The sequence below is a fragment of the Oncorhynchus masou genome, chromosome 27 (genome assembly GCF_036934945.1).
Source record: "Oncorhynchus masou masou isolate Uvic2021 chromosome 27, UVic_Omas_1.1, whole genome shotgun sequence".
Classification (NCBI taxonomy): domain Eukaryota; kingdom Metazoa; phylum Chordata; class Actinopteri; order Salmoniformes; family Salmonidae; genus Oncorhynchus; species Oncorhynchus masou.
Window position 1 is genome coordinate 14,559,033 of NC_088238.1, and position 13,446 is coordinate 14,572,478.

The following is a 13,446-nucleotide window of genomic DNA, read 5'->3' on the forward strand; positions in this document are numbered from 1 at the left end:
TCCCTGTCCCCTCTCAGCAGTGTGTGTCCCCATCCCCGTCCCCTCTCAGCAGTGTGTGTCCCCATCCCCGTCCCCTCTCAGCAGTGTGTGTCCCCATCCCCGTCCCCTCTCAGCAGTGTGTGTCCCCATCCCCGTCCCCTCTCAGCAGTGTGTGTCCCCATCCCCGTCCCCTCTCAGCAGTGTGTGTCCCCACCCGTCCCCTCTCACAGAGGTGTGTCCCAGTGTCCCCATCTCAGCAGTGTTGTTATCTCAGTCTTTCACTGTGTGTGTCCCCATCCCCCAGTCCCCTCTCAGCAGTGTGTGTCCCCATCCCAGTAGTACCCAGTCTCAGCAGTTTCCCCGTCCCCTCTCAGCAGTGTGTGTCCCCATCCCCGTCCCCTCTCAGCAGTGTGTCTCAGCAGTCCCCATCAAGTCGTCCCTCTCAGCAGTAGTACCCAGTTCACAGAGACTTTTGTACAAGTCTTTCCCTCTCAGCAGGTGTGTGTCCCCAGTTCACAGAGACTTTTAGTACAAGTCTTTCAGCGGTGTGTGTCCCCATCCAGAGAATTTTCCCCACCAGCACAAGTCCCCTCTCAGCAGGTGTGTGTCCCCATCCACAGTCCCCTCTCAGCAAGTGTGTTCCCCATCCCGTTCCAGAGACTTGTGTACAAGTCTTTCACTGTAGGTGTGTACCCAGTTCACAACCGTACTCACAGAGTTACTGAGACACCCAGTTCAGCAGAGACTTTTATTACAAGTCTTTTCAGCAGTAGTCTGTTCACAGACACATCCTCTTTCACTGTAGGTTGCAGTAGTACCCAGTTCACAGAGACTTTTAGTACAAGTCTTTCAAGGTTGCAGTAGTACCCACCAGAGACTCAAAGTCTTTCACTGTAGGTTGCAGTAGTACCCAGTTCACAGAGACTTTTAGTACAAGTCTTTCACTGTAGGTTACAATAGGGACTAGTTCACTGAGACCTTTAGTACAAGTCTTTCACTGTAGGTTGCAGTAGTACCCAGTACACTGAGACCTTTAGTACAAGTCTTTCACTGTAGGTTACAATAGGGACTAGTTCACAGAGACTTTTAGTACAAGTCTTTCACTGTAGGTTGCAGTAGTACCCAGTTCACAGAGACTTTTAGTACAAGTCTTTCACTGTAGGTTGCAGTAGTACCCAGTTCACAGAGACTTTTAGTACAAGTCTTTCACTGTAGGTTGCAGTAGTACCCAGTTCACAGAGACTTTTAGTACAAGTCTTTCACTGTAGGTTGCAGTAGTACCCAGTTCACAGAGACTTTTAGTACAAGTCTTTCACTGTAGGTTGCAGTAGTACCCAGTTCACAGAGACTTTTAGTACAAGTCTTTCACTGTAGGTTGCAGTAGTACCCAGTTCACAGAGACTTTTAGTACAAGTCTTTCACTGTAGGTTGCAGTAGTGCCCAGTTCACAGAGACTTTTAGTACAAGTCTTTCACTGTAGGTTGCAGTAGTACCCAGTTCACAGAGACTTTTAGTACAAGTCTTTCACTGTAGGTTGCAGTAGTGCCCAGTTCACAGAGACTTTTAGTACAAGTCTTTCACTGTAGGTTGCAAAAGGGCCTAGTTCACAGACACTTGTCTGTGATGTTTCTCACGGCCAAGGAACAGTGCTCTGATGCTATATTCATAGTCACTATTTTGGTATTTAGTAAATTACGGTTGTTTTTTCCCCCTGGGCTGTCTAAGGATGTCTCGCGCTCGCTCTTCAGGGAGTTGGGTACAGCCCGGGGTGTGTGGAGTTTCTTCCCTTGTAAAACACACTCCTATCCCCAGCTGTTTACATCTCCACGACACACGTTTGCTGTTTCCATGGTGATGGGTGTAAAGATAGTTGGGATGTCTCTGAGTTACCGGCACGTAGGGGCTGATTGCCGCCGGACGCCAGCTGGAGAATTAGAGGCAGCACAGGAGAGAGAACTGGGAAAAGGCATATCATTATCACAACGACTGCTATCATTATCGTTGACGATAAGCCGTAGGAGTACAGGGTGATGCTAGATATCTGAATGAAAATGGATCCTTCTTCAATTCGTCAACAGAGTAAAATGGTGTAGCTTGAACAAAGACAATTACAATGCAATTACCTGTGTGAGTCTTATGAAAAAGGATGGACCTTAGTTGGATCAGCGTTGTGCTATAGACGTTCCCCTATCAAAGACAGTACTTCTGCTGCATTTGTGTGAAGTAAAGAAACAACAATGGTTTAAAAGTTAAATATGTTTATGTGATTTTCTCACATGGCATTTCATTTTACACATCGCTTGGAACGTGATATATGTTGTCATCCTGTTTTACCATTTGACATGTTTCCTTTTTAGAGCATGCACTTCAGAATGACAACACGTGCTCCACAGATACAGACTTCAAACTACAATTGTCCTCACATTAAAAGATACACAACATGAAGCTGGATCAAGCCCAAGTGACAGTTGTAGACGTAATGGAGAGAAACAGTGTTGGGATACTATGACTTTCACAAGTAAACCAAGCACTCCACAAGAGACACATAATTACATGTTCTGGATTCAAAAAAATAAACACATTTAAATCACTTTTGTCATAGAAGAATAGATACTGATTGGTGTCCCTTGACATTTCAAAGAGTTAAGCAGCATTGCACTACACAGAGAGTTGTGTGTGTTTGTGTGTGTGTGTGTGGGGGGGGGGGTCCTCACTGTGCAGGTCACAGTATTCCAATCCCCCAATTACTGATGGTCAAAATCAACCCTCACTATCAAGTCAATGGAGGGGTGCTTTAGCATTGTCCTGTTATTTAGGCTGTACTAGACCAGTGTATCATTTCTTGTGGCAGGTAGCTAAAATCACAGTGCAAATCGGTGCCTTTTGTTTGGGTGTCATTATTGCAAATTGTATCTGATTGTTGGGGTATGGTGTCCAGGATAACACATCTCTACAGGGTACTTTAAGCTTCCTTGTTATATGTGTTCAAACTAGCTGGAAGAGTGAAATGGGTCTCTTATAGGTTTTCATTTTTCTGCTTTACAACTGCATGTTGTCTAGATGTTACCCTGGAGTTCAAAACACACGCATTTAAACGCACACCACAGCAATGTCATGGAATCCACCAAAACGTCTAAGGGAAACAAAAGCATTGAAGAAACCCTATGTCACATGTATTCAACTTATCCCACGTTATTCTCTCTTCACTCTATATGAAGCAGAATTCACATATGAATACAGTCCATTTCCAGAACACGTAGTGCCTGATGCATCTTCATAACACGTATTACGAGGAGGGAAACCACGGAGAGGGATGGATCTGGAGGTCTCAGCATGACCGTGTACCTGGCTCCCAATCCAGAGGACAGATGAGAGAGAGAGGAGCTCCTCGACCATGTGCTGTATCATGTTATTATTTACAAACACAATATCTAGATAAAGCAGCTGGCCTCGTCTTCCTAGAAGGGTCCTTTCTTCTTCTTCTTGTGACAGTTTTATGCTTCACTCAATATCCATGACATTGAGAATCTGGGAAAAAGACAACTTCCCCTGTCCCATCTATTCCCAGAATTCCAATTGACCTCAGTCTTGGACAGTTCCTGTTTTCCCAGGCAGCGTCATTGGACCTGACGCTTGTCAGTCAACAATCCTTCACCGATGTGAGTGTTCTGGTTGGTTCACGTCCTTGAGTGACGCTGTGTGATCCAACAGGATCCACACACCAATAGGTCTTGTTAGTCCACTGATTGGCTGATGACTGCCGTCATTCCAATAGGACACGTAAACGGCTAAACAGAATGTAAAGCAGGTCACATCTCTAAATATCAGAAATGCATCTCTAATGATAATAATCTAGTCATTATACGAATAACCACATGCAGATTCATGCTATTTTTGTGTTCAGATATTTGCTTCTCATTTACAGTTTATATGTAATGATGAATATATACAAATCGATGGCATTCTATGAAGTCATGATCGTAAACACTCAATCTATGAACAGTATTGCAATGGGAGGGGGGTGATTCAATAATTATTTTAATATAGAAATATGGAAAGCGCTGGTCGTGAGCTTTTCGTTTGAATTAGGAGACAGTTTCTGTGTTCAGCAACTGTGAGATGCGTCCGACTATGTGCCAGTTGCTTAGCAACCTTCCTGCTACTAGTATAGACAAAGGATTGGGTGAGGCACATTGCTGAATGGTAATGTCCTCTGTCGTGCGACACACCTGTTAGCATCGGCAACAATTTATGTGAGTAGTAAATTCTCTCATCAATAATGAATTACATCGCTATTAATAAAACAAAAGCTCTGTTTGATAGGACCATCAAAGGCATTCCTGCTGTCTTTTAAAGAATATACAGAAATGTGTGTGTGTGTGTGTGTGTGTGTGTGTGTGTGTGTGTGTGTGTGTGTGTGTGTGTGTGTGTGTGTGTGTGTGTGTGTGTGTGTCTGTGTGTGTGTGTGTGTGTGTGTCTGTGTCTAATGTGGTGTGTGTGTGTGTGCACACGCCTGTCAAATGTTTGTGTGTGTATATGAGTGCACATGCACGCATGTGTGTATAAAGCCATGAGTCATGATGCAGAGGGGCTGCCGATGTCATTTCCGTGACTACAATTGTTGAATTACCCCCTTCTGCACACACACTAAAACAAAAGGCCATTAGCCAGAGGTGACCACCAGGGATCAGCAGCACAGTGTTCAGCAGGCAGTTCACATGCCATTGAGAATGACAATGTTACCTTTCCACCAGGGATGTGCCTTCCCCCAGCAATTAAAGAATGCTGCTCTCTGCTTGCGTGAAACCAGTAAAGACAGTCTCTTTGCAGTTATCTGTGAGTAAACAATATCAGAGACACTTCAGCTTGGCAACACAGCGATTGACAGTTAAATAAGATCACAGTAAAACATTTGAAACAGTAGCAAACCAGCATAGCCCACATGCAGAGAAAACAGAAAAACACTGTTGTGCATTACATGTTGTGTGTTCAGTCCCCCAGGTGGAGGCCAATGGCACGATGCAGACACACAAGTCCCATCCCCATTCCCACGGCCCAGGCCCACCGTTTCTAACCTGTCTTCTCTTTAGTTTTTATCTCTCCTTCTCTCTTTCTCACCACTCCGCTGGCAGATGATTACACAGGATGATCCATGCAAACAGGATGACCGGGCCCAGCCAGAGGCAGGTGAGAGCAACAGGGTGGCAGGTGAGAGCAACAGGGTGGCAGGTGAGAGGGACAGGGTGGCAGGTCAGAGGGACAGGGTGGCAGGTCAGAGGGACAGGGTGGCAGGTCAGAGTGACAGGGTGGCAGGTCAGAGGGACAGGGTGGCAGGTCAGAGGGACAGGGTGGCAGGTCAGAGGGACAGGGTGGCAGGTGAGAGAGACAGGGTGGCAGGTGAGAGGGACAGGGTGGCAGGTGAGAGTGACAGGGTGGCAGGTGAGAGAGGACAGGGTGGCAGGTGAGAGGGACAGGGTGGCAGGTGAGAGGGACAGGGTGGCAGGTCAGAGTGACAGGGTGGCAGGTGAGAGGGACAGGGTGGCAGGTGAGAGCGACAGGGTGGCAGGTGAGAGTGACAGGGTGGAAAGTGAGAGTGACAGGGTGGGTGGAAAGTGAGAGGGACAGGGTGGCAGGTGAGAGAGACAGGGTGGAAAGTGAGAGTGACAGGGTGGAAAGTGAGAGTGACAGGGTGGAAAGTGAGAGGGACAGGGTGGAAAGTGAGAGGGACAGGGTGGCAGTTGAGAGGGACAGGGTGGCAGTTGAGAGGGACAGGGTGGAAAGTGAGAGGGACAGGGTGGAAAGTGAGAGGTACAGGGTGGCAGGTGAGAGGGACAGGGTGGAAAGTGAGAGTGACAGGGTGGAAAGTGAGAGGGACAGGGTGGCAGTTGAGAGGGACAGGGTGGCAGTTGAGAGGGACAGGGTGGAAAGTGAGAGGGACAGGGTGGCAGTTGAGAGGGACAGGGTGGCAGTTGAGAGGGACAGGGTGGCAGTTGAGAGGGACAGGGTGGCAGGTGAGAGCGACAGGGTGGCAGGTGAGAGGGACAGGGTGGCAGGTGAGAGGGACAGGGTGGCAGTGAGAGTGACAGGGTGGAAAGTGAGAGGGACAGGGTGGAAAGTGAGAGGGACAGGGTGGAAAGTGAGAGGGAGCAGTGACAGGGGGTGGAAAGTGAGAGGGACAGGGTGGCAGTTGAGAGGGACAGGGTGGCAGTTGAGAGGGACAGGGTGGAATGTGAGAGTGACAGGGTGGCAGTTGAGAGGGACAGGGTGGAAAGTGAGAGGGACAGGGTGGCAGTTGAGAGGGACAGGGTGGCAGTTGAGAGGGACAGGGTGGCAGGTGAGAGGGACAGGGTGGCAGGTGAGAGGGACAGGGTGGAAAGTGAGAGGGACAGGGTGGCAGTTGAGAGGGACAGGGTGGCAGGTCAGAGGGACAGGGTGGCAGGTGAGAGGGACAGGGTGGCAGGTCAGAGGGACAGGGTGGCAGGTGAGAGCGAGAGGGTGACAGGTGAGAGTGAGAGGGTGACAGGTGAGAGCGAGAGGGTGACAGGTGAGAGCGAGAGGGTGACAGGTGGAGAGCGAGAGGGTGACAGGTGAGAGCGAGAGGGTGACAGGTGAGAGCGAGAGGGTGGCAGGTGAGAGCGAGAGGGTGGCAGGTGAAAGCGAGAGGGTGACAGGTGAGAGCGAGAGGGTGGCAGGTGAGAGCGAGAGGGTGGCAGGTGAGAGCGAGAGGGTGACAGGTGAGAGCGAGAGGGTGGCAGGTGAGAGCGAGAGGGTGACAGGTGAGAGCGAGAGGGTGACAGGTGAGAGCGAGAGGGTGGCAGGTGAGAGCGAGAGGGTGGCAGGTGAGAGCGAGAGGGTGACAGGTGAGAGCGAGAGGGTGGGTGAGCGAGAGGGTGGCAGGTGAGAGCGAGAGGGTGGCAGGTGAGAGCGAGAGGGTGGCAGGTGAGAGCGAGAGGGTGGCAGGTGAGAGCGAGAGGGTGGCAGGTGAGAGCATGTGAATCAAGACATAGTCCATGACAAGTTCTCCCCCCCACAAAATAAAGTGACATTTTTCTTATTTTTAATGGAAGCACGTATGTTCTAAGTATCTAAATATAGCAACATGTAAATCTCCCTGATTATGAATACGTAGTTACTAAATGTTGTGGCTGCTACTTTTAGAGCCACCATTCAAGAGTCATTTTATTGCCATTATTAAAGTACAACAAAACTGAAGTAATGGGAATTCAAAGTGATGCACAGCTACTTCAGGGGTGGTCACCACATCTACAGTTCAAAGCAACGTTTGTATGGAAGAGGAGAAGAGCAGGGTCAGTCTGTGGTCGAACCCACTAAGGTTAGTCTCTAAAGTAGCTAACAACATTCACAAAGTATGTTATATGATTCCAGGATGCTACAGAGAGCTAACACCTATGAAGCTGGCTTCTGTCGGGTGTTTTGGGGGTGGGGGAGGGGAGTGTGCTCAGACGGAAGGCAAGCCTCGCTCTGGGCCGGGCCTCACAGGACGGATGGTATTGGGGAGCGGGAACGCCTCAGGGGGCACGGTGAACCGTAGGGTGAGGTCGCTGGAGACAGCCTCAGGGCGTTACCAGCCAAGCCCGCTATGTTGCTTAAGCTTGGGGATTTCTCACAGCCTTCGGAAGAGTGGGCGAGGGTGCAGGAACGGGACATGAACACACACAGGCACGCGGTCAAGTATTCCAGGTCCAAGCCAGCCACGTGAATGAAACAAGACAGGAGACGGGAGTGAGACAGAGCAGCAGTACATACATACGGTGATTCATGCACACATGTAGTTTCTCATGACACATGTCAGACGGCAAATTTAATTGAATATGTTGACAGAACTTTGTTTTAATTACTGCTTTTGAAGTTAGGCCAATATGAATGTCTCATATAATGGCATCATTACTATGTTTTGTCACACACAATTTATTCAAGCAATAATCTCATACAGATGTGTTCATATTTCAATTGCTAATTAAATATATATATCAGGCTGAAAACTGCTTTTCATTCAGGAGCTCTAGCTGATGTGTACAAAGTCTCTGAAATAAAGCCAGCATCAAAAACACAGGGCGTGCAAATGTAAAATAACTGTGTTTAAATGTAAAATAACTGTGCTTAAATGTAAAATAACTGTGCTTAAATGTAAAATAACTGTGTTTAAATGTAAAATAACTGTGTTTAAATGTAAAATAACTGTGCTTAAATGTAAAATAACTGTGTTTAAATGTAAAATAACTGTGTTTAAATGTAAAATAACTGTGCTTAAATGTAAAATAACTGTGTTTAAATGTAAAATAACTGTGTTTAAATGTAAAATAACTGTGCTTAAATGTAAAGCAAGATGATGAGGAGTATGATGATTGTGGAAATGATGGTGATGATAATGGGAAAGAGAACCGATGAGCCTGTAATAATGACTGTGATGATAGACAGTAATCAGCGAAATATCACACTATCCTTAAATGGCCTGATCAGCAGGTGGTGCACACCAACTAAATGTACATTCATTTCTATCAGCAGTCCTTTTTAAATGTCCAGACGCCAGTGAGAAACAAACAAACGACAAACCAGCCAGACCATTAACAGAGTTGGCCAATCAGCTGGCACAAAGACAGAGGGAGAGGAAGAAAGACAAGCTAATGGGATTGCAGCATCATTACCATACTGTAGATGGATCCATTTGTTTCAGCGTTTACTCAAAAGGGACGGCGCGCAAATGAGTCCGCTTCAGAACCAGCCGAGCTGCCAGAACAAAGGGCAGCTTCAGCTTGTGCCGACAGGTAGTGCTGGGGACTAGAAAGGACCTCATGTTTTATGCATTAACCGCTGCACTGCTGCGACCGCCACCGCCGGCTGAGGAGGCTGAGACGAGGGCACAGCTGGACACTCGCCTTGTGGCACCCAACTGTTCCATAGCCCATGATGAAGCAGAGTCGCCCTGTGGTGGGCACGGGTCCAGGTGGTGGGAGGCCCAGGGTTGTCTCATGCCTGGCAGATTGCCTCAAGACCCAGGTGGGCTGAGCATGGCACAGCACTGTCCCGGTCAACACGTGGGGGGCTGTGAGGTTTATGAGTTGGTACCCCAGAGAGATTTACTGACTGGCTATGTGTGTGTCTCCGTGTAATGGATGGTTGAGTTAAACAGGAGCACTAACTGTGCAGACATCAGAGCTGCTCTAAGTCAATATCAAATCAATGAATCAACCATAACAATGTGAACCATAGAATGAATCATAATAAGAAAAGACTCCTGCAACAGTTAAAAGTATCCTATAGTAATAATGTAATAATTAACATTAACCCCAAATGACAGTTATAACCATGTCCTTCTCCAATTACACACAGAGGAGTGGGTTGATTGCCAGGCCATACAGCAGACCCAGTGTAAGCATGAGATTTAGATTGCCTTCTGGAGAGGCAGTTCACTTCTGATAAGAGGCAATTAGCAAAAGCGTAACGGAGTTCCATATTACAGTGTAGAATAGATTAACACAGCATTAACTGCTCAAGATGACAGAGATAAAGCTTGGGAATTAAGACAGTGAAGCACGATTTAGGCCTAAACGTTCATTAGGCCCGAAATGTAATTTCTCATTCCAACAAAAAGGTTATTTTGAAGACACTATACAGTATGGTAATGACTTCTAACTCAACACAGGCATCACCTGTACAAACAGCAGGTCATTCTAACTCAACACAGGCACCCGTACAAACAGCAGGTCATTCTAACTCAACACAGGCACCCGCACAAACAGCAGGTCATTCTAACTCAACACAGGCATCACCTGTACAAACAGCAGGTCATTCTAACTCAACACAGGCACCTGTACAAACAGCAGGTCATTCTAACTCAACACAGGCATCACCTGTACATTCTATTTCTATTGTTTCTATTTGTCTAGTTTTTAGTATTGTTCTGTGTTGTGTTCTTTAGCCTACATTTTAGTGACGGCATCTAGCATGCCTTTCAGAGATAGAAAGCTTGTCGCGCACTTTGTCTGCTCTGTCTGGTGCTGCAGATGGATACTACCTTCCAGATGACCTTTAGGGCACAGTGGTGGGAAGACTGGGTCACCACACAACATGACCTTTCCATAGACACACTACAGGACTGCGCCATTGCAACATCCCCCTATAGCCTCAGGCTGGATTACATTAGCAGACGAGGGCCTCTGTCTTCCTCCCTTTTCCTGGGAGGAATTCAACATGTGGGCAGATACAGGAAGGAGACTTTTCGTGGATCATCTGATCGTTGTCCATATCCCAAGGGGTGAGTAGTGTGAACTGAATGTAGCAGTAGGTCTCCCTTATCACACAAGCTAGACTAGTGGATTAGGTTTGGTGGCGGTATTTTAGTGACCGATACCACAAATGAAGCCCCACGGCCTTGAATGAGCAATGACAGAAACGCCTAAATGATTTAGTTATGAATCACCGTTAATGAATGATGATTTATGAATTCCCAATAATGATGTAACAATGAATAATGGATCATGGATAAATGTCAGGGAAGAACATGACATTGACATTTGCCATGCCTTTCAAAACCAAACAAAAGCCATGAAAATAGACACGTCCATGATGACGGGTGCTGATGCACATGCATGAAGATGCTGATCCAGAGCGGTGGTGCAGTACCTGTCTTCCTGACCCCACCGTCGGCAGGGCAGGTGTAGTCACTGGCAGCCAGCAGGAAGCACGTCCCCCCACTCCTCCGCTCCTGCTCTGGGCTGCTGGACCTGCGCATGGGGACCCTCTCCTCTGTGCTGGGGGACATGGTGAGATCACTGCCTCCACTGCCGTCCCCTGACAGCACTGGTGACCGCAGGGAGAGAGGAGGAGGGGCAGGAGGAGGGGTTAAGGGTGGTAGGGCGGAAGAGGGGGCGAGAAAAGGCAGGTCAAGGGATCGAATCAGGACACATCAAACAGCCTCCCACATCAAGAGTGCTTGCCAAATGCCACGAGGACCAGGCGCGCTGGGGGACAAGGGTCAAAGGTGAAATAGACAGGACCCCAATCGATGGTGTCAGCGCACCTAGTGTCTGCCTATAAAAGAGCTTGCCAATGTCAAAACAAAACAGGCTGAAATTGAGCATTTATCACATCTTATAATGAAAAGGCTTAGTTAGGATTAATCTATGAAACAATTCCACTTTGAATTCAGCATACCATTTAATTGCACACAGCATGTTAAGAATAAATAGCCAATGTTATTGTCTGCATTTCAAATTACCCGCACCACCCCCACCCCCCAAAAAAATTAGATTTAATCTGTGTTTGAATACATTCATTAAAGCATGTCTAGTTCTGAACTTATTAAATGTTAATATTTCACATCTAATAAAGCAACATATTGCAAAGAAACCAGAGCATGTGCATACCCTGAGGAATTTCTGGATTATAGTTCAAACAAACTATGGAGACAAGGGTCAACACTCATTTCCATCAATATCAGATGTGTCAGAGTGATTTATAGATGAACGCCTGCAGGGGGAAAACGGCCACCTACAGTCAAGTCACAAATGAACAATCCCTACTTTAAAACCTTAAGAGTCAAAGGCTTTTTCTGTTTTCGTCCAAAATCTTATTAGTGAAGAAATATTTCACAGCAATCAGTCTCATCTCCGACCCATCAATTCCTTTCGCATCATTCTCTTATCTCCGTGGCAACAGAAGTGCAAAACATTCTAAGGACATCAGTGGTGCTAGAGTCTCTCAAGAGGAAAACCATGTGTAAACCCAGGGGGTCTGTTAAAAGGCCACTGTTTTCCACCTGAATGAGACCCCTTATAGATTCTCCCCTTGCCCCCCCCCCCTTCTGTCTATACATGAATAACCCCTAACCCACTGACAAATTCCACCTTCAGATACAATGGTGGTGTGCTGGCGGTCTCACCTGATTGGTTGCGTTCCAGCACCCTGCTCCCCTGCATGTTGCAGAGGTCCCCCTGGGGGCTGTTGAAGGTGGTGTTGAGGTCTACTTTGAGGCAGGTTGGGGATCCCCCCAGTGCGACCTGGGGGATGTGCCTCTTTCTCTTCTTGGGAAGCTTCTGCTTGGCCATGGCCAGCGAGTAGTACATTCCAAAGTTGTTGACGATGACGGGCACAGGCATGGCTATCGTCAGCACGCCCGCCAGGGCGCACAGCGCGCCCACCAGCATGCCCGACCACGTCTGCGGGTACATGTCACCATAACCCAGCGTGGTCATGGTGACCACGGCCCACCAGAAGCCGATGGGGATGTTCTTGAACATGGTGTGTTCGCCAGCCGTGGGGTCGTTGGGGTTGGCGCCGATGCGCTCGGCGTAGTAGATTGCGGTGGCGAAGATAAGCACACCTAGGGCGAGGAAGATGATGAGGAGGAGGAACTCGTTGGTGCTAGCCTTCAAGGTGTGACCCAGCACCCGCAGCCCCACGAAGTGTCGCGTCAGCTTGAAGATACGCAGGATCCTGACAAACCTTACCACTCTGAGGAAGCCCAAGACGTCCTTAGCTGCTTTAGATGAGAGTCCACTTAAGCCTACCTCCAGGTAGAAAGGCAGGATAGCCACAAAGTCGATTATGTTGAGCAGGCTCTTGACAAACTCCAGCTTGTCTGGGCTGAAGATGACACGCACCATGAACTCCAGGGTGAACCAAAGAACGCAGACACCCTCCACGTAGGTGAGAGCTGGGTCCGTCTCGATAATGTAATCAGGACCCAGGTCCGGCAGGCTGCCGTTGAGCACCGCCTCAGACTTGTTGATGATGGTGATGGTGTTGAATGCCTCATGGGTCTCCAGGCAGAAGGTGGTGATCGAGACCAGGATGAAGAACAAGGAGGCAAAGGCCACAAACTGGAGAAGAGGAGATGAGATAAGGAGAGAGAGGGGGGGAGATTAGAGAGAGAGGGAGGGGGGGAGATTAGAGAGAGAGGGAATTAGAGAGACTTTTGAATGTCAAACTCTGTCATTGCAGCTCATAAAGCACAATATATGCAATCTGGATAACCTTCTATTTACTCATTAATTTATTCACTCATCACACAGAGAAAGAAAGAGAGAAAGAAAGAGAGAGAAAGAGAAGAGAAAGAAAGAGAGAAAAAAAAAGAAAGAAATAGAGAGGAGAGGGAGGGGGAGGGAGGGAGGGAGGGAGGGAGGGAGGGAGGGAGGGAGGGAGGGGGAGGGAGGGAGGGAGGGAGGGGGAGGGAGGGAGGGAGGGAGGGAGGGAGGGAGAACCATAGCAACTTTAATTAACATCACCTTCATCGAATACAATACACTCCATAGAGAGAGAGAGAACAATCTATTATTACTAGCAATAAACCCAGCCAGTGGCTCACTGGGCTGTGCCCTGGCAGTCTTAATGCAGTACAATCCTGCTGACTGGCCCACTCATTCCCTCAAACCTATCGGTGAAGGTTCATTGATGCAGAAGGGCTTACAGTATTCAAGTCTTAATAAACGTTCAGTCACTGTTATA

The 13,446-nt window shown here is 47.9% G+C and overlaps 1 protein-coding gene across 4 annotated transcripts in view; it reads right to left on the reverse strand.

Annotated features, from left to right (window-relative positions):
- Positions 1-2,233: 2,233 nt before the first annotated feature.
- The window catches only part of kcnc2 (potassium voltage-gated channel, Shaw-related subfamily, member 2), a 93,025-nt gene continuing 81,812 nt past the window's right edge, over positions 2,234-13,446 (reverse strand). The window contains exons 2-6 of one of the 4 annotated variants that reach the window (XM_064939285.1): positions 11,882-12,821; positions 10,624-10,800; positions 7,527-7,610; positions 4,723-4,813; positions 2,234-3,767 (exon numbers count right to left, since the gene is read on the reverse strand). In XM_064939285.1, coding sequence (XP_064795357.1) covers positions 4,755-4,813; positions 7,527-7,610; positions 10,624-10,800; positions 11,882-12,821 — 1,260 coding nt within the window. In that variant the 3' untranslated portion in view covers positions 2,234-3,767; positions 4,723-4,754. Of the gene's footprint in view, positions 3,768-4,439; positions 4,814-6,877; positions 7,611-10,623; positions 10,801-11,881; positions 12,822-13,446 lie in introns of those variants that run through there. The other 3 variants (XM_064939283.1, XM_064939284.1, XM_064939282.1) reach the window with 3 other exon arrangements.